This window comes from Leiobunum rupestre, chromosome 8 (assembly GCF_980474605.1).
Source record: "Leiobunum rupestre chromosome 8, qqLeiRupe1.1.hap1, whole genome shotgun sequence".
NCBI lineage: Eukaryota > Metazoa > Arthropoda > Arachnida > Opiliones > Sclerosomatidae > Leiobunum > Leiobunum rupestre.
Genome location: NC_143391.1, coordinates 28,531,054 through 28,552,766, shown reverse-complemented (window position 1 = coordinate 28,552,766; position 21,713 = coordinate 28,531,054). Strand labels below are relative to the sequence as shown.

Below are 21,713 nucleotides of genomic sequence, written 5' to 3'. Positions count from 1 at the left end.
ACTTAAGTGTGTAATAAAGCTCCCAGAAGGCTGCGCATCACCATACTCGCACCTCTTTTGGAGAAAACGCTGTTAACACGCAGTCAACTTAAAGGTCTAACTTATAGGGCACTTTATAATAAACTTATGACATTAAAGCTTCTTATCTAGTTGAAACTGTAAAACGCGAAGGGTCGGACATTCAATAAAAATGTGAACGGGATTTTGAAATGCGGGATTTCACGCTGGATTTCAAGATTTCTTGTTGGATTTTCGATTTCTTAACTTTTGAACCGAAATTCGGGATTTCTCATCAGATTTCGAGATTTTGCAATTTCTTGTCTGATTTCGAACTTTCCCGTCGGGTTTCGGGATTTCTAGATTTATCGTCGGATTTCGGGATTTATCGATTTCTCGGATTTCTAGTTTTTTTGCCATTTCTTGTCTGATTTCGTACTTTCCCGTCGGGTTTCGGGATTTCTAGATTTATCGTCGGATTTCGGGATTTATCGATTTCTCGTCGGATTTCGAGATTTATCGATTTCACGTCGGATTTCGGGATTTCTTGGAAAGTGTACGGGACTTCTTTGAATATTCGACACCTTGGTAAAACGGCGCTCGCGTTTTGGGCTTAATTTGCGTGACACTATTTTCTTTTTGAAATTTCTTTCTGTTCCGATGTGTGAGCTAAACAGATTTATCTCAATCTTTTTTCTTTTCCGTCTTTCACCCCTAGGGATCTTCCTTTCGACACCATCCGAGAGTCATGTGACCACAAACGTTTCGTCTCCGCCTTTTTCGGTTGATTATCCCCCCCCCCCCGCCTTTGCTCTTCTCCGCGCTCTCTCTCTCTCTGTCTGTCCGTCCGTCCGTCGTTGGTCCGGCGCGGGAGGAGATCCGAATAATATTCTCCGGGCTGCCGCTAAGCGTAACTAGGCGCTGCATCTGGAGCCCAACACTGGCGCCGTCTAGCACTAGTCAAGCACCCATGAGCGAGTCCGAAGGACTACCTGATGGTAAGCGCTCTTTCTCTCACTCTCTTCTCCAAATCCCGAACGTGTTCGCTTGTTTCGCGTCTTCGCCCGAGTTTGTTTGATTTGCCGGAAGCGGCGTGATCCCTGACTTCCGTTCGCCGCGCGTTTGGTAAGAGCTCACCGGAAGAGATGTTGTCAAACTTCGTGGCCACCCACTAATTACCACGCTGAAAGTATTGTTGATTAGAAAATGCACCGATTGTTACTCGTGTCTTACGCCCTCGCATCGTACCATTCTTTTTATCTGATCATTTTTTCTAGGACATTTATTATTCGAATTCTTAAAATCCATTAAAATTTATTTTGTTCTTAGACTAGAGGTGTGCAAATACCATTTTTTGGGGATCGAATCGAGTATCAAATATTTTTTTCAAGGCACGTCAAATACCAAATCGAATATTTATAACGTCAAATAATTTGGTCGAATATTTTTGAACAAAATTTTAAGCCAGTTAACTGATCAAATACCAAATAGTATTTCGAATACCAAATAATTCGACGTATTTGGTTTTGAAATAACCAAATAGTTTGCATAACAAAGAACACGCGAATAATCTAGCCAATAGGCGCTAGAATAAACAGCTTCTGCCGCCTTTCGCTAAGAAGTTTTAATACACACGGTATGAATAATGGACGTGCACGTTACTCATTATGGTCCTTGCCGCTGTGCCCTAAAGAAAGGTGCCAGAAATAAGCACTACTAGTTCGGAAATTTCACAGCGTTCTCCTCTGATGGCCTTGAAACTCGACAAATTAGAGAAAGATCCGCGGTTATTCGAACAGTTTGCAAAGTATTTGAAAATACCAAATACTTTTTTCCTATCTTTTCGAATATTCGACTATTTGATCAAGAAAAACGAATATTCGCGAACTTTCCCAAGTGCTATTCGATTTGGTATTCGATCGAATTATTTGGTCTAACCAAATATTTTGCACACCCCTATCTTAGACTCTATGGCAAATAATTGAAAACTGTCAACGTTCGGTGTAAGCTAGATTTACTACTTTGACATTTCGGTTCTATTTTCATCCCTTAAAACAGCGCATTAATCACTATCAAAGTGTCCCCTGAGTGATAGAATATAGTATCCCAGTGTCTGTATAGAAATGTTTCGTGTTTACCTCTTCCGCCGGATAATAGGGGGCAGGGAGGGGGAGCTAGTTGTTTCGAGATGGCCCCTCGCGTGGTCGGAGCCGGGATCGCCCTTTGGCCCCTTTCGAAAACAATTGGTCAGCTCGGCTCAATCCTAAATGATAACAAATCTGGGTCTGCCGTGTCCCCTCGGACTGAGAGGCCGATTCCCTCGTGTTCAGGCGCGCTCTTCGGAGAGCTCTTATGGATTATGGATGTCCCTGCCGCTATAGAGGCGAAATACGGAGAATAAATCGACGTACATCTCCCCAGTAAACGATGAAAAATGTTTTCCTCCCTTTTTCCAGGAAACGAAAGGGTGGAAACCCATTTTTATTTTACCGCCCCACGCCTACACTCGCTTTCCCCTTCTTACTCGGCTGATCACTGCCCCTCCCCCCACTCTTTTTGTTCTAAAATCGCCGGCCCCTTCAAAGGGAAAAGGAGGGACGCGTACCTTTTACCCTTGAGTGCTGAGGAATCGACCGCAAAAAATGTCGCGAATATAGAAAGAAGATTACTCGATATTGGAAATTTTCTATGTCCCATCTAAAAAACCAAATCGTGGATTTTGGGATCATTTTTTCATATTTTCGGTTCCACTTTCAGTTTTCTCAACGAACGACAATTTTTTTAATTAGTACCATTGGTTTTTTGAAGATAAACGGATCATTATCCGTATTTTTTTTTTTAAATTATTGTTATTATTATTTTTTAAATGGGTGTTTTTATACGCCCGAAATACACCAACGTAGAATATACATTTACCCGAAAAAAGGTCGAAATTGGACTTGATAGGATACTTGTTTACTCTCTGTGGGATATGTAATTACGCGACATGCATTGAATACTTTTTCTTAAGTTTGTTGTTATCTAATTACGCTCATATCTTCAGGCTTTCATTTGAGGTTGGCCGCTGAACAACTAAATATATCATAACCATGGCAAGGCTTAAATCAATACACGGTGGTAGACCGCTCGGTGGATCAAGAATCTAAGGGAATTCTTTGTTTCCGGTTTTTTTTATAACGGTAGGCGTTGCCTAAATCGCTGTACTCGCTGTTGTCCATTAGCCGCTTGGACTTAAGGCAAGAAGCGCTTTAAGAATTATATTTCAACATTGGAACCGTGACCCCAAGTGTGTCCGAAGTGTGTGGGTTTAGAAATTTATGTGTTTCACATTTAATAGCATAGCACATTTCTAGGAGAGTGGTTAACACTTCCGCTTCGCAGCAAGAGGAGCCTGGTTCGATCCTAGCATTTGGCACTGGGTGAAAACTCCGAGCAACACATTCTGATGCGTTGAGTTTGCCAGTTCTCTCCCCCCATGGTTAAGAGCTTTTCCCTCGAGTTCTTCGATTTCCCCTTTCCATAAAAACTTGTTGAAGTTAACGGTAATAGTAAGTGTGGCATGAAGGGCTTGCAACCACCCTCCTACGCAATAGAACCCGGTCACCCGAATCAAAAAGTCAATAAAAGTCGCTAGATGACTCGTGCCTAAGGTGGAGACTTGGGTACTAGCTTAACTGATTATTATTATGTTATATTAATCCATGCCCTCTCTAAATCAAATACAAACTCTTTGTAACATTCGCCTGAAATGTTGGCTTAACCCTGCACAGAGATGTGCCGCGTGTAGAACACTTTTACAGGCGTTTTAGATCAAAAATAGTCAAAATCTCGAATCGCTATAATTTGACTAGATGCCGATATAAATACTATCATAAGTCTATAATATTGTTCCATAAGTTTCTCACTTTAGGTAATATTTTACTGAGAGCTAGTAACTGCAGTGACGTCATCACAAGAAGAAAATCTCCCCTTAGTGAGGCGCTGTCAAAGGCTATGTGTGACGCGCTAGCGAGCGGACGGAAAACTGCGACGTGAATAGTTCTCAGTAAAACTTTTGCGTGTGAAGAATTGGAAGCGTCACGCTTATGTAAATATATTATACACTTATGATACTATTTGTCGCGTTCCTTTCAGGCTAAGAGGGTCCTCCGAGACTATCGTACGAGTACGTTGCCGCGTCTATTTCGATTTCCCCCCCGTCCCGCTGGTTTGCACGAGTGAAGAAACGAGTTATCGTAAACTTACCGTACTACGATTCCGTAGTAAAAGAAAAGTAATATAGTTCTGTATACCCTACAAATACTAGCCCCCCCCCCTCACCCTTCTCTACTTTTATTGGAAGCGCGGGGACAGGCACGCGCGCTATGACGTCAAGCTACCCACGTTTTTTTGAATGAAACGGTGTATATTTTTCTTTTTGGCGCCCCCACCGACTATTGTCCTCGGCTCGACTTTGCCATCATAGATAATGTAGCCGAGCCGCGCTCTACCTACTCCTTTCGCCGTCTTCCTGGAATTCGTTCGTTCTCTCTCTCGCTGTTTTCTTCAATGGACCAAAAATACGACCGGATGACGTCAGTCCGAAGTGGTTTTATGGTATTACGTATCTGGCACCACCTGGCTTTCTTGGCCCGTCCTTTCGCCTTAATTATAGACATCGAAATATTCCCTTTTTCTCCAGCCGAACCCGTCCTCGTTTCCATTCATGTTATTTGGCCCGCGTCACGTCATTTAGAACTCACCCTTTCTACGCACTCCTTACTTAAAGGCAGTGGCGCCGTAATAAGGGGTACATTGTTCCCCGGCGACTCAAACTTTAGAGGGTACAATCTATGTATATTTTGTACCTCATAAAATTGCACTTTCAAAACATTTCATAAGTAACATTCGAATTATAGAAACATTTAGGCGAAGGAGAAAAAGCGAAAACCACCAGAATTAATAATAATATAATATAAAATATTATAATATATAAAATATATTATATAATATATTACATAATATATTACATAATATAATATATAAAATATAATATATAATATATTACATAATATATTACATAATATAATATATAAAATATATTATATAATATATTACATAATATAATATATAAAATATATTATATAATATAATATATAAAATATATTATATAATATAATATATAAAATATATTATATAATATATTACATAATATAATATATAAAATATATTATATAATATATTACATAATATAATATATAAAATATATTATATAATATATTACATAATATAATATATAAAATATATTATATAATATATTACATAATATAATATATAAAATATAATATATAATATATTACATACTATAATATATAATATATTACATACTATAATATAATATAATATATAAAATATAATATATAATTATATATTACATAATATAACATAATATATAAAATAGAATATATAATATATTACATAATATATAATATATTACATAATATAATATAATATATAAAATATAATATATAATATATTACATAATATATAATATATTACATAATATAATATAATATATAAAATATAATATATAATATATTACATAATATATAATATATTACATAATATAATACCTGTTACAGTATCAGCTAGTCGATATACATTAAATAATTGGTTAATCGGTATAAATTATATAACATTAGGTAATGATATAAGAATTGGGAAATGTCAGTGAATGGCCTATATGGTAAGGGCCGGTAATGTTTTCAGATCAGATATTTTACAGTTAAATAAATCAACAACATTTGAATAATTGTTTGCGGTTTTTAAAATTCTGTTAATTGGGTTAAGATTACTTTTAGAGGTTTTAAATAGTTGGAAATGTCTTATATAATAGTTAGGGACAATAAAGTTGATCTTGCAAAGTAAATCCTCACTGGGGATCAGATTTTTAAACAATTTATATAGGAAAATAAGCTCGTATTTTTCGCGAGTTACAGATAATTGATCAATTTGCAAGTCTTTTAGTAATTTATTGTAGTTGTAAATGTGGCATTTTAAAAAATTAGTGTGTAAGTATTCTATAAATTTCTTTTGAACTGTTTCGATAAAACATAATATAATATATAAAATATAATATGTAAAACAATATAATATATATAATATAAAATAATATGTAAAACAATATAATATATATAATATAAAATAATATATATTATATTATATTATATTATATTATAATATAACATAATTTAATAAAATATAATGTAATATAATAAAATGTAATATATAATGTAATATAATAAAATGTAATATATAATGTATTAAATGTATATAATGTAATATAATAAAATGTAATATATAATGTATTAAATATATATAATGTAATATAATAAAATATAATATATAATGTATTAAATATATATAATGTAATATAATAAAATGTAATATATAATGTATTAAATATATATAATGTATTAAATATATATAATGTATTAAATATATATAATGTATTAAATATATATAATGTATTAAATATATATAATGTATTAAATATATATAATGTATTAAATATATATAATGTATTAAATATATATAATGTAATATAACATAATATAATGAAATGAAATGAATTTATTTACAGTGAACTACAACAGTACAAAATGACCAACAAGGTAGAACACTACAATTTACCACAAATAAGAAACATATAGACAAATTGACAATCGAACATGTTTAAGTAATTTTCATAATAGCGGTATATTTACAGGAAAATAAATCAATTTGGTTACAATAGGTATTAAATGTGTTTTGCATACGTCGAAGGGGTGAATGATCAGATTTCCCGCTAAACGTGTACATATGGCGGGTTTTGTAATTTGGAACCAAATTATTTAAACAAGATAATAGGTCAGAGTGACTGGAGGTACGAAGGGGGTTCCATAAAAATGAAATATCTCTCTTAGCGCAGTATAATCGGATAGTATCAATGCCCAAGCCCCTCAGTAAATAATCATAAATGTAAGGCTCTTTCTGGAGGAAGTGAGTGTGCGCCAGTTCTATAAACTTCTTTTGAACATTGTCGACTTTGTTAAAAAGATAAGTAGCACATCCTCCCCAAGAAATCATGTCGTAGGTAAGCTTAGACCTGACTAGGCTTAAATAAAGAGTTTTAAATGAATTCACAGAATTCAGAGTTTTCGCCAGTCGTAGAGTTCCAAATAACAGGCGTCGGGACCGACCAACTACTTTTGCCACTTGTTCCCTGAAGTAGACCCGAGTCTAGAATTATACCCAGGTCTTTCAATTTGGTGGTACGTGGAACAATTTCATCATTTATCACGTAATTTTGCATGATAGGGTGGGCTTTTCTAGTAATAGAGATGGCTAGACTTTTGGTCTCATTTATTAGTAGGTTGTTCGCGGTGCACCAATTTGCCACCCTGGTGATATCGTCTTGTAGCACTCTGCAGTCGTTTTTTTCAAGAATGTTATGGTAGATCTTATTATCATCCAGGGCTGCCAAGGTATCTGGAAAACCTGAAATTCCTGGAAAAGTCAGGGAATTTGAATATGGGTATATAAATCATGGAAAAGTCAGGGAATTTTAAAAAGTAGTCTAAAAATCAGGGAAATGTCAGGGAATTTAATTTTGGTGGCAAATACTAAACTTTTACTAATATATTGGTTAAAAAATACAAAATCTAAGTTAGGGAAAATCTCCGAAGATGGTCAGGGAAAACCTGCAAAAGTCAGGGAATTTGATTGTGAAAAAACTGTGGCAATCCTGTCATCAGCAAATTGCTTGATGTTACTCTTTGTGAGAACAGCCGGAAGTTCGTTGGCGTATATGGTATATAAAAGGGGGCACTCCGCAAGTCGTGGGATACGAAACATCAGTTAGGCAACCATTACATTTGATAAAATTAGTTCGGTTGGTAAGATAATCCGCTACCTAATTCAGAGCCTGGTGAGCAAGACCATATAGTTGGAGTTTAGTGACTAGAAGAGCGTGCGAAACCCTGTCAAATGCTTTGGATAAGTCAATGGACACGACGTCGACTTGAGAACAACTTAAAACCCATGGCATCACATCTTCGAGAAACGATACATGGTTTGTTTCAACTGATTTTGACTTAAGAAAACCGTGTGGTGTGTTTACAAAGTGTGGTTTGAACCAGTTGCAGATAATAGAATGGATGAGTGAGTCGAAGACTTTGGCGAAGCAACAGAGCAATAAGATAGGACTATAGTTTTTAACGTCACCAGCAAAGCCAGACTTGAAAATAGGTTATACTACCACAATTTTCCATAGAGGCGGAAAGATACCGGTGGATAGTGATAGATTGAAAATGTGTTTTAGTAGTGGTTCGAGGATTTCGGAACAACCTTTGATAATAAAAACTGGTATATTGTCAATTCCCGTGGATTGAGTAAGTTTAAGTTTCTTTATGATGATTCTTATGTCCACTTCTCCGACGATGATGCCAGAGAGCGTAGTAGTGTTCGGGTTGATATTTTCAATTGCATAGTCACCTGTATTCTCGAGCGTATCAGTAGCAATGTTTTTGAAGTTATCAGAAAATTCCATTCCCAAAAGTTGTGGATCCGAGGTAAGGGTAGAGTTTATTTTGAAAGAGATTGGGGGTGACTGGTTCTTGATATTCGCATTCACAAGTTCCACAGGTGTTTGCGATTAGCGATTGATTTACTGTAGGTGATATGAGCATGTTCTTTTCTGTCACGAGATAACAGAATTTTGACATCTTTCCGCAAACACTCATATTTTTCACGATCGGAGAGTACACCGAACCGTTTGAATTTCCGGTGGTAGTAACTTTTTACCTCTCCGAGGGGACTTTGTACCCTAGGAGGGGTTATACAACCACCGTGTCTGTCTGTCTGTCTGTCTGAGGGTGGGTCTGTCTGTCTGTCTGTGGGTGGGTCTGTCTGTCTGCCTGCGAACGCGTTCGCATTTTCTGGGCAAAGGGTAATCACTGCGTACCCAGTTTCTCAGAATCAGGGAAAAGGTTTTTCCAAAAGCGCCTTCTTTTTGTCATTGGGTGTAGTATAATTTTTTAATCGGCCGGGATTCGAACCCGAGCCCTCTTGCACGACAGGTGAGCGTTCTACCGCAGAACAGTTACGCTTCACTGAAAATTAAAAACTCTTCCGATGAGAGGTATATTTTGGCTTGCCAACTTGTTCTTTTTACCGCTCGAATAAGTTCCTCTGAATACCAAAAGGGATAATTAGATTTCTTAACAGGGGACGCCTTTGGAATGTGTTTGGACATTGCATCCTGGACTTTGGAAGTAATGATGTCGACGCATTGGTTAACATCACTTGATAGGTATAGAGATGACCAATCAGCAGAAGCCAATTCAGCTGCTCGTAATTCCCAAGCTTGAAGTTGTATTTTTGGTCTGGTGGTTTAGATTGACTTTGACTACCAGCGTGATATGTTAGCGTAAAAGTCGGATGTGCTTTGTCAATGGGAACCAGCGGATTCGAGTTTTACGCAATTGAAACTAGATTGTTGTTGACTAGAACTAAATCTAAGACATTCCCTTTTTCGTTAGGAAAGGAATTCAACTGTGACAGATTACAGTCTGCGCAAAAATCAATTGCCGCCTGCGCCTTTGTCTTCACATTAACTGGACAATTTAAGTTAGAATTAGTTGACCAGTTGAAACCTGGAACGTTAAAATCGCCAAGAAGGACAAGATTGGCTTGAAGATTGACGAGTTTTTTGGTTAATAAAGAAAGGTTTTCTCTAACAGTAGCTGGGTCGAGCTTAGGTGTGAAGTATAAATTGCCAATAATCAGAGTAGTATCAATGTCCGTGGTGATCTGCACAAAAACACACTCGTCTATCACCTCTAAGTCATTGCGTCGTAGAACAGAAAATGTCTTTTCTTAAGCAATAAGAACGCCGCCTCCCATCGTAAAACTCTCAGAAGTAGAGCGTTTGTCCGAGCGAAAGGTATTAGAAAAATTTGGGATAAATTCTGAAGTATAGTGAGTTTCATTAAGCCAGGTTTCAGTTAAACAAATAATTGGAGGATCGTTAAATAAAATATTCGCGTAGGGGTCGTCGAGTTTTGTTCGCCAACCTCTCACGTTTTGATAAAATATTTCAGGATATTTATTAGGTGATTTAAATGGATGGTTCATGGCTGGGTGAAGGGTAAGATGGTGTGCTTAAAGGCGTCTTGAACGAGGAATTATTGCTGGTGTTAGTCACTTGGGTATGCCCTTTACCTAACTGAGGAGCCACGATATCAGTCTCGCGTTTCCTGTCAGCGTGCAGTGCACCGATGATAGTATTGAGAAGACAATCAACTGGTCAAGTGTTGATATCCATTAAAACTCCAAATTCGGAGTCGTCAGTTGAGACATAGAAAGACGAGTAGCTTGGGTAACGATAATATTATATATAATATATTATATATATTATAATTATATATATATATTATATTACATATTTAAATAATAATGTTATATATTATATATATTATATTATATTATATTATATTATATTATATTATATTATATTATATTATATATTTAAATAATAGTATAATTTAAGGTTATAGCTTATGAAAATGATTTGATAAAATACGCGAATAAGTAAATAAGTCCATAATTAAGAGGGATAAAATAGCTAAACCCAAAGAAAATTTGAAGAAATTAAAAAACTTACATATAACTCGAGTTATATGTAAGTTTTTTAATTTATTCAAATTTGTTTAAGGTTTAGCTATTTTATCCCTTTTAATTATGGACTAATCTACTTATTCGCGTATTCTATCATCAGTTGCACAGTCCATAGGTGGTTTCTTCTAACTTAACTTTTCGTATGAAAATGATTTAGTGAGTTAATAAAATAGGCTTGCTATTTACTTGCTCTATTTCCGTGAAAATCACTTTAAAAAAAATTTCCAAAAAAATCGAAATCTTCAGCATATTGGGCTTGTAAAGAAAAAGACGATTTATCCGAAGTAAGTGGTACCTAGGAGCAACAAACACAAGGAAAACGCAGCTAGCCTTTAAACACGCTAACGCAGTGTTGTGTACAAATTTCATTGGACGAACCTTTACACTGAACGTTTTACGGGCGGGGGGGGGGAAGAAAATTTCTGAATTTTCCCATTCTTACGACAGCAGGCGCTAAGGCGTCTAACAAATGAAAACTGTACGCAAGAAAATGCACGACTTTTGACGGGTTGCGTTCTCATTGTTTGGGGTGCTGTGTTTGTTTCTCCTAGGTGGTACTATCTTTTACATCAGTTCTTTTCTTTTCCCGGAATAAGAGCTTACAATTTTGCCCCCTAGGTGTCTCTATGCGTCTATTAAACGTCCAAATAATACGTAATTCCTAACCCACTTCCGAGTATTGTTTTTTCCTAGAATAAACAGGAAAAGAAAATACAATTGAATTGAATTAAAGCGGTTCGAAATAATAGAGAGGTTAAGCTTGCCATAGAAAAGGTGTAAAGGAAACTCGTAGGAATCTGAATATATTTTTGGTGCACTCCTACGAGTTCCCCGTTTTCTTGGGACCGGCTTAACTTCTCTATACAATTGACGTCCCGCGATGAAATCCTAAATAGAGGCTCCTTAAGCAAATCGAATCGTCGCTGAAAACGCTTTACAAAAACAATGGCAAATAGGAGCGTTTCATTTCCTGAGAGACAATTATAGTTACTCCATCCGTGAGAGAACGGCGTTTGTGTCATCTCGCTCTGCAGTTCGCCTCGAGTATAGGTTTTGCTTCCGACATCCCAGCCTCCTTTACAGAAGTTATTTATTGAAAACGAGGGGGGAGGTGAAGGCTATATATATATATATATATATATATATATATATATACACAGGCAGTTTTTCCTTAGTCAAATAATTCCCGAAATAGTTGGCCGTTCCACTCGCGGCTCTCCTCGAAGATCTTTCGTCTACCAGTACGCTCAGCCCCTAGGTTAGGTGGCCCTTAGGCCCCGACGCTCCGTCGCTCATCCCCTCCTTCGTCCGCAGTGTCAGCTCAGTTTCGTCTAAACAAGAAGAGCGCGAGTGTAAACCTCCGATTCCACTCCCCCCCCCCCCCCCCGTCTTGTTTTTATATAAATATAGACAGCGCTATTCTTTTCTCTACGGCGATGGCCAAAAACGCTTCTCGCCGGGTCATAATTATAGAATCGCGCTGTTTTCTCTCTCTGTCGTTGGCCTCCGATCAAATACTTGACGCTCACCCGGAGGCGAAATCGCCCCCTTTTCCTCGATACTCCAATATCAACTATTAATTATCTATATCCGCTTTCAATTGAAATTCAGCGCCATCTTACGGGGAAATTAGCCGTGGCCCAAGAATATAAAGTGGACTCGCTCACTATATCCGCTTTCAATTGACATTCAGCGCCATCTTACGGGGAAATTAGCCGTGGCCCAAGAATATAAAGTGGACTCGCTCACTATATCCGCTTTCAATTGACATTCAGCGCCATCTTACGGGGAAATTAGCCGAACTCACCTATTGTCAAAGCCGACGAAATCTCGAACCATTTTTTAGTGGACTTTGAACTCTGGAAAGCCGTGGACCAAGAATATAAAGTGGAACCTTTGGATTCAAGAGAAATCTTGGTTCGTTTCGGACCAACTTGATTACAGACAATTTTTAAAGCGCTTCCAGACTTGCTTCTGTATTAGTTATCGCTTCAAGTCGTGTCTTTCGATTTAGGGCATGTCGGGTTAAAAAATGGAGAACCATACCGTAATTCCACAGATTCTTGGTGCACGTGTTTCAAACCGGATATCGCGGCTATAGAGCCGCGGTCACACGAGGCATTAAAACCAAGTTTTAAGTCGTCTTGAATGGTCGTTTGGAACAATGAAATTAAGAATAACTAGTGACCGCGGCTTATCTGTCCTAAAGTATCTAAACTAGTCAAAATATTAGTAAGCATAAGGTCATGGCCAAATTTCTATCGCTAGGAACGAATAGTACAATTTTGGCCTGTAGATAGTAGAGATGTAAAATTACGGTAAATTTACCGAGTGGTTTTACCGGTAAATTTACCAATTTTTTTTATAAAGCAAAAACACTCAAAAATATTTTGTTAAACTTAAAATAAACAAACCGAAAAGCACACCTTAAGCTTTTAAAGACATCGAAAAAAGAATCATTACCAGTTTTACAAGCTAATTACGGAAATTCTGATATTGAAATCGAAGACGATATCTATATTTCTTAAATTAGTTCAGAATCAGATTCCGGCACTGTTCATTACATTTAAATTAATTTCGTAGGGATTATCTAGGAGGTTTCTCTAAGTATGTTAAAATAAAAATACTATTTTAATAATTATTGTGACATCAAACCATTATTTTGATTAATTAAAAAAACTCGTGGTAAATTTAACGTTTTTATTTTTACCGGTAAACTCACATCACTGGTAGATAGTGCTATTTCGAATTGAAATCAGGGCCGTGCAGAGGGGGGGGCAGGAGGGGCAAAATCCCCGGGGCCCGGGTGAAAAGGGCCCACGAGGGGGGCCCGTAGCTGTAGGGCCATTCGAAGAAGCTCAAGGGGGGGGGTGCAAATCAAGATAACTTGGGAGAAGTTTTCAGGGCTCAAGGGGGGGGGGGTGCGAATCGAAGAGGCCCACGGGTAAGTTTGCCCCGGGCCCCAGGATACCTCTGCACGGCCCTGATTGAAATCGTTTATTGGAGAGCCGTATATTTTTTATTCCGTCGGAGGAAGGTTTTCGACACGTTTTTAAAACTTAAAAATATTAAATTTAAGAGATGCAAAACTGAAACGGGGAGCAGGGACCCCAGAGGTCCTATAATTCCTATAAAATCCTATATTTTCAAAAATGTCCTATAACATCCTATACTTTCAAAAATGTCCTATAACATCCTATACTTTCAAAAATGTCCTATAACATCCTATATTTTTAGCAAAATCCCCAAAAAAGTCCTATTAAATCCTATAATTTTGATATTTTGCTCATTTCAAATCCAGCCACTCACTTGTCAGTTAAATTGCTAGATTTAGCTATAGGATAAATTCCTTTACAAAGTCATTCTAGTCTATTCTTTTGTTATTGTTAACAAGGTTAGCTACTAGTATATTTTTGTGATAAAATGGTTAAATAGTTTTTATTTTTTAAGTGAAAATCAAAGATTTATTTCACTAAATATAGATTTTGTTTTTAAATGCATCAAGTTAGTAAATTAAATAGCATTTATAGTCCTATGAAATCCTATAATTTTGTAAAAATAGTCCTATAAAGTCCTTAATTTTTAGAAAAATAATCCTATTTTTCCTATAAAAAAATTGAAGATTTGAGTGGGGGCCCTGGGGGAGTGAAAACTTTAAAAATGTTAGCTTTAATCGCTACTTTTTCTAAGCCAAACAAGTACTTTAGCAAAATCGGACACGGCCTCTTTGTCGTTCCATCAATTGGGTTTTTCGCGCTCGAAACGTGGAAATGTTTTCGAATCATTCTATAAATATTCGGTTTTAGGATTTTCTTCTTATTTGAATTCGTTTCGACTTGAGTCGGCGAAGAGATTGCATTCCTTCTTGGCTTCATTTTTATTCCCGATTTTTTATTTGGTCGTGTATCCGGAAATAGTCATCGGAATCTCGCCGATTCATTTAGCGTACGCCCGAATACACTCTTAGAGTTTGAGCGCTGCAAAACGACGCTACTTTACGTTAGGCTTAAGAAATGTACTGATTAAAGATAATAGGCGCTTAAATAAAACATCTTCCCAGAAATTGCAAAGAAGTAATATTTCCGACAGCCAGAACTCATAAGTTTACTATTTATATAGTGCTTGTTGAAATATTAGAAAGCTGGAAACTTTTCTCGAACGTAACATCGGTTTTTTGCTAAGCCTTAACATGCCAAAAAAAGTTACCTGGTTAAAAGGAAACGCTTGTTGCATACCGTACTGTTAAAGTAATACGTTTAGTTCTAAAGGAATTAGTTTTCATCTTTTTCCGAAAGACAATTTTATACGAAATGAATTAACTCTGCCTCCATGAGAAGCCTTAAAATTGCCCGGTAATATAAAAATATTCCGTATAATTTTAATAATTTATACCATAAGATGATAATAATAATAATATTATCTTCTTATACTTAGTTTTAGTAACATTATATATTTTACCTTAAAATATATTATCGAAAATTAACATTAGTATGTTCCTTATACACGTGAGCTGACGCATTTCTTATCTGACGCAAAATTCTCATGAGGGCAAAAACGCGTCTCCATTGGCTTAAATATGACTTTTTGGCTAGCCATCCTAACCGTTTAACCGACCGACCGGAAATAGTTCCTTCCCAGATGAATTTGGAGAGGGGAGTAAAAACCGAGTATCTTTTATTGAAGCGTCCATTGACCGATTTCAAAATGACGTTTTTGAGCGAGACACTATACCAGTGGTTCTCAGCCTTTGTCACCTCCTAGAACCCCATTTCAGTTTCAAATTTATCGTGGAACCCCATTTCAGTTTCAAATTTATCGTGGAACCCCATTTCAGTTTCAAATTTATCGTGGAACCCCATTTCAGTTTCAAATTTATCGTGGAACCCCATTTCAGTTTCAAATTTATCGTGGAACCCCATTTCAGTTTCAAATTTATCGTGGAACCCCATTTCAGTTTCAAATTTATCGTGGAACCCCATTTCAGTTTCAAATTTATCGTGGAACCCCATTTCAGTTTCAAATTTATCGTGGAACCCCATTTCAGTTTCAAATTTATCGTGGAACCCCATTTCAGTTTCAAATTTATCGTGGAACCCCATTTCAGTTTCAAATTTATCGTGGAACCCCATTTCAGTTTCAAATTTATCGTGGAACCCCATTTCAGTTTCAAATTTATCGTGGAACCCCATTTCAGTTTCAAATTTATCGTGGAACCCCATTTTAGTTTCAAATTTATCCTGGAACCCCATTTCAGTTTCAAATTTATCGTGGAACCGTCGCTCGAAAAAAAGTTTGATATTTAATTTTTTTTTCTGCCGAAAATAAATCTATCACAACACATCTCAAAATCTCGTGGAGCCCCTATAATTTTAAACGGAGCCCCATTTGAGAATCACAGCACTATACCATTACATTATGAGATATAGCAGGTTTATTTTCCTGCTTTTATACCCCAATATGTACGCTCAAAATGAATATTAAGATCCGGGTTGGCAAAAAACCGGCTTTTTTAAAAGTATGGTTAAATCTGGTTGTAACCGGTGCTTTAAACCGGTTAAATCTATTAATAAAAAAAATACTCAAATTGCTTGTATCTAGCCCTCATTGCCTCGAAAATGCTCAAATTGCCTCAATTTGCCTGATTTCAAAATTACGTTTTTGCGCGTGACAGTACCTTTACATCATGAGGTATAGCATACTTATTTACCCGCTTTTATACCCTAACATGGCGGCGTATTTTCACGCGCAAAATGAATTTTAAGATCCCTTAAGTGCTTATATCTAGCTCTCATTACTTACGACCAAAAGTGAAGTTTAAGTTTTAGTTTTTTCGATATTTCTTAATTAATTTCTCAATATTTGTTTTAATAAAAAAAGTGGTTTTAACCATGGATTTTTTCGGTGGTTTAAATTAGGTTGGATTAAACCAGTCTGGCTGTTTCTTGCCAACCCTGATTAAGATCCACCAATAGGCGTCACTGAATAAAATAGACACGTCTTTATGTTAGTTTTATTTGTAAGGCACGCATTTTTTTCTTGCGAAATTGAAAAATTAAGCAACGCTTTATAAATATAACGCTTTTACAAGTATGTCCGGGATCCGTATTACTATTTCTAGGCAAATCGCTGAACGGGTTTTATTTAAGAGTCCTTTTTGCAGTGGATAAACAGACTGTTCGCCTCGTGATCCCTGAGGTGATCCCTGGAAGAACATGATGTCACGAAAATTTAAGTACACACAATCCCCCGATGTATTAACTACATTTTAAATATTAAATTTAAACCAATTTTCAATCATCTTGTACATTAACTTAATAAACCGAAGAGGAATTTTATTGAAAATAAATTTTTCGAGTTACCTGGTTTTGGAAATAGGGTAGCGAAACGCGAACACGTTAATTAAAATTGATTTTTAGACAAACCGAATTATTCGAGTTACCTGGTTTTGGAAATAATTTTTAAACAAATTAATTTTTTCGAGTTACCTGGTTTTGGAAATAAGGCAGTGAAACCCTTACGAGTTAGATGGTTAGATGGCGCCTGTGTCAATTGGCACGAAATTCAAATATGACAATAGTGCGTACGCGGGTTGTGGGGTCCCACGAATTGGCCAGAAATATCACTTTAAATTAAAATTTCTGAATGCTACTGAAAACCCTGTTCAGAAATGATCAGTACTAACTAAAAATATAATTTTCAACCAAATATATCTTAATTTAAAAAAAAGTATGATTTGAAGGAAAAAAACGTGAAAAACCACTAAATTGGGAAAATGACTAAATTCTTCGGCATGATTTAAATTTAAAGTGGGTTACCGAGGGTATGCTTTCGATTGACTTATCACTGACCTTTCTAGACATAATTATTGAAGAGTTATGTAAGATGCGGCGGCGGCGGCGGCTACACTTTACGTGATCTTAGTACACACAATTCCCTTAGGAAAGAAACTCCGGTACGATCGTAGGCGGAGAATCTCTTCCGGGAATCTGAAAACCGAGGCTATTGTCGCGGCTTTGTATTCTCTGTAGACTCTGTTACACCTCAATATATCCTTGTCTCTATTAAACGCATTCATTACCCCCCCCCCCGTCCCCCCTCCCCTCCTTAGCTTTAGGTTTTGCATCTTCCACATTTCACTCTTTGAAAGAAACCCCGTCGTAGTTTACGAACTAACTATACATAGTAGGGGAAATGTTCAATTGGCAGTGGGCCGCGAATCGCCGATGGGGTACGGTTTGCGTCTTCCGACGATACGGGCTTTCGCGACCGATACTTTCAGTCGGAATAGGTCTGTTCCCGTGACTTTAGCCTTAATTTATTTCTTCCTTGTTTGCAACGCTTCTCTTTTCAGCGGATTCTCGTTCCCTTCTTTGCGAAGAAAGGGGGAAAGGGGGAAACAGCGAAACAAAGTGGAAAGAGGGCAAACGAAATGGGGAGGGGAGAGGGCACGTCAATAATCGGACGTTCTAAAAATAGGGAGGGCCTGTACTCGCTGGATGTATAGAAAGGCGCGCTCAGTTCGGATTTTGTAAATGGAGCTTGTTAGTTTCGCCCGATTGTGTTTTACACCCTACCTATATGGAATGCGCCTATTGTTGTAGTTTGCGGTGTCGACGCGTAACCATTGATTCGGGATATAAATCTAGAGATCCAATCAAATCTGCTCCCCGCTAAACAATTTTTTGAAAATTACGAATGTGCCATCTCCTCTAAAATGACGAGAAAACGTTATCATATGACCCGTGGCGCCATCCATTATTTTTGAAACAAAAATTTTTTTGCCGGAAAACGCGTCTTATTTGAACGAACCACTGAGAGATAGACGGCGCCACGGGTAGAATGATAAAGTTTTCTCGTCATTTGGGAGCAGACGGCAGTATTCTTATTTTTTAAAAACTAGTTTCGCGAAATACTGAAATCCGACGTTTTGATTGGAGCAATTTCAAAATACAGTTTGGCTGAACACAAGTTGGTAGTTTGGGGTAAAAGCGAGCGAATAGTTATGGCCTAGGGAAGGAAGACGTACGTTTTAGGGAAGGGAACCAGTGAGATACCCGCTATTGATATTATAAATGCATTCTTGGCCTTAGAAACGATTAGAAAATTATTACGTCCGTGCGAAAGAAGCTAATTTTACTTAGGATTAATTAAAATACTGATTAAAGTAAAAAATTTACGCTTAAACTCTTTCTTTCCCCCCGAAACGCGATTGTTCTATAACAGTGATGGGCGCGCTCCGCTCATTTTAGAGAGGGTCGGAGCCTCTGCAATCGGAATGAGCCCTAACTTTCAAATAAATGATCGAGATGATCGATAACCTAAATTTGGGCTTGATTAATTGAGTGGGAGAGAAGATTGTCTCTTTCAGCCGGAAGGTGAGCGGACTTTGGAGATGAGCGCTCGACAAACTGAGACAAGTGAATGCTAATTAGTATAATAAAATCTTTTAAATCTACGCTTTAACGTTGATTTGTCAGAATTTTGGTAGCTCTTGAATTTATTTGGATTATTATATAGGTAATATTCTGGAATTAGTTTAGGTTTTCAGAGGTTTTTAAAGAACTGATTCAGTTTTTCAATGTTCGTTGACCGGTTTGATGCGACGAACGGAATTTAATACATTTTCTTTGAGCTGAGCGCGAGAGAGCTTTAGCAATGTTCAATTCGAAAATGAGCGAATTAGGAGAGAGCAGTCGCTTTTCTTACAAAAGGAAAGATATGAGCTATCGGCAAACGCGGTTAATATGAGCGTATATGAGAGAGATATACATTATCTAAACCGCTCTTGAGAAGAGCGTGATATACAAATATGCTAGGTTAGCATGAGTTGATTGTGAGCTGAGATTGAATTTTCAAAAAATGCCCATCACTAAACTATAATTTGGTCGAGTTTTAGCAAGTGCGTGAAACCCATTGTATTACTCTTGCGCCTCTTGTTCCTCGAGCGGCACTCCATCTTGTATAGAATTGCTCTTAAGTCGGGGGAGCCGTTGTTTCCGTCCCCCGCGCTTTTTCCTATTGGGACTATTTCGGGAAATAAGGATATTGGATATTGGGAACTTCGTCCTTGCAAAGCTTGCGTAATTCCTCTTTATAAATACTATTTAGCTATTACCTCCGTTTTAAAAGGTCCGCGATGCGGGGGCCTGCAGCCCCTCGCTGGCTGGAAACAACTCATTTCATTGGATTTTCCGTTTCCGAACCCCCTGCCGTCTAACCCTACTACCAAGTGAGCTCTGTTCCTCCCAATCAAATTGCTACTTAAACCGGGAAGATCCACCGGATCATTTACCTGACATTACCGTCCGAAGTAACTAATTCCGCGAATTGGTCCGAAATGTCCGTTGACCTTGATACGATATTACCAGAAGTAAATGAGCCGAGTTATCAGACCGCTATATTGGCCATATTGGATACGTTTTCCTTGTGGAACCATAGTTTAAAGCATCCTTTAAAATTTCATGCGCTAAGTGACTATCGCCACCTACCGTCTCTCGGAGAAAACAGCTCAGCACCGTACAGTTTGATGTTACCCATTATTAGGCTTAAGTTACATTTCAATGGATAAAATAACACGTGATATTGAAATGATGCCCGTCTTTACATAATTTCAAAACACGCGCTCACGATTTTCCACGTAATGTTTAGAGCGGGCGCTTAAATTACAGAATTATATACAGCGTTTACATAATTGGGGAATATAGTACCCACAATTCTATAGTGCAATTTATCGTGGGAGTAGATGGGACTGTACATCAGCTTCGTTTTAACTAGATTTCCATAAGGAAAACGCCTCCCAGTTTTCCGGTCAATTCTAATAACTTCGGTTCATTTACTTCTGATATTAGGTTATAAAGAACGTATTTTATGGGCTGTCTCTCAAGTCGCTCTGTTTTGATGCAACGCGTATCTAAAAACGTAAAAAATATTGGCTTCAATCAGTGCATTTGTTAAAGCTCAACGGAAAATGAACCTTTTTTAGTTTGGCAGAAAATCATACTAGAAAAATACATACTTTTAGAATTTGTAAGGCTCCGTTTCTAGCGCGCTTTGGATGCTTAATCTACGTCGAATGGAAAATGTAACACGTATTTGCAAGACGTTCACTCAAAAGATAAACTTACCAGAAAACGTATTAAAACACCCTAATTCATTTTCTACTAAAGATTTTGGAGAATTTTTCCTAGTTCCTCACAACGTCACGCATTTAGATAGTAAACAATATGTCACGGACATTTAGATTTTAAACAAGATGTCACGGACATTTAGATTGTAAACAAGATGTCACGGACATTTAGATGGTAAACAAGGTGTCACGGACATTTAGATTTTAAACAAGATGCCACGGACATTTAGATTTTAAACAAGATGTCACGGACATTTAGATTTTAAACAAGATGTCACGGACATTTAGATAGTAAACAAGATGTCACGGACATTTAGATGGTAAACAAGATGTCACGGACATTTAGATTGTAAACAAGATGTCACGGATATTTAGATAGTAAACAAGATGTCACGGATATTTAGATAGTAAACAAGATGTCACGGGCATTTAGATGGTAAACAAGATGTCACGGGCATTTAGATGGTAAGCAAGATGTCACAGGCATTTAGATAGTAAACAAGATATCACGGACATTTAGATGGTAAACAAGGTGTCATGGACATTTAGATGGTAAACAAGGTGTCACGGACATTTAGATGGGAAACAAGGTGTCACGGACATTTAGATGGTAAACAAGATGTCACGGGCATTTAGATGGTAAACAAGGTGTCACGGACATTTAGATGGTAAACAAGGTGTCACGGACATTTAGATAGTAAACAAGGTGTCACGGACATTTAGATGGAAAACAAGGTGTCACGGACATTTAGATGGAAAACAAGGTGTCACGGACATTTAGATGGAAAACAAGGTGTCACGGACATTTAGATGGTAAACAAGGTGTCACGGGCATTTAGATAGTAAACAAGGTATCACGGACATTTAGATGGCAAACAAAGTGTCACGGGCA

At 37.1% G+C, this 21,713-nt stretch overlaps 1 protein-coding gene across 1 annotated transcript in view; it reads left to right on the top strand.

Moving 5' to 3' along the window:
• The first annotated feature begins 769 nt into the window (after positions 1-769).
• The window catches only part of LOC149933023 (histone deacetylase 4-like), an 81,548-nt gene continuing 60,604 nt past the window's right edge, over positions 770-21,713 (top strand). Inside the window, exon 1 of the mRNA XM_090155658.1 lies at positions 770-995. Within this exon, the coding sequence (XP_090011784.1) occupies positions 968-995 (28 nt within the window). The 5' untranslated portion in view covers positions 770-967. The remainder of the gene's footprint in view (positions 996-21,713) is intronic.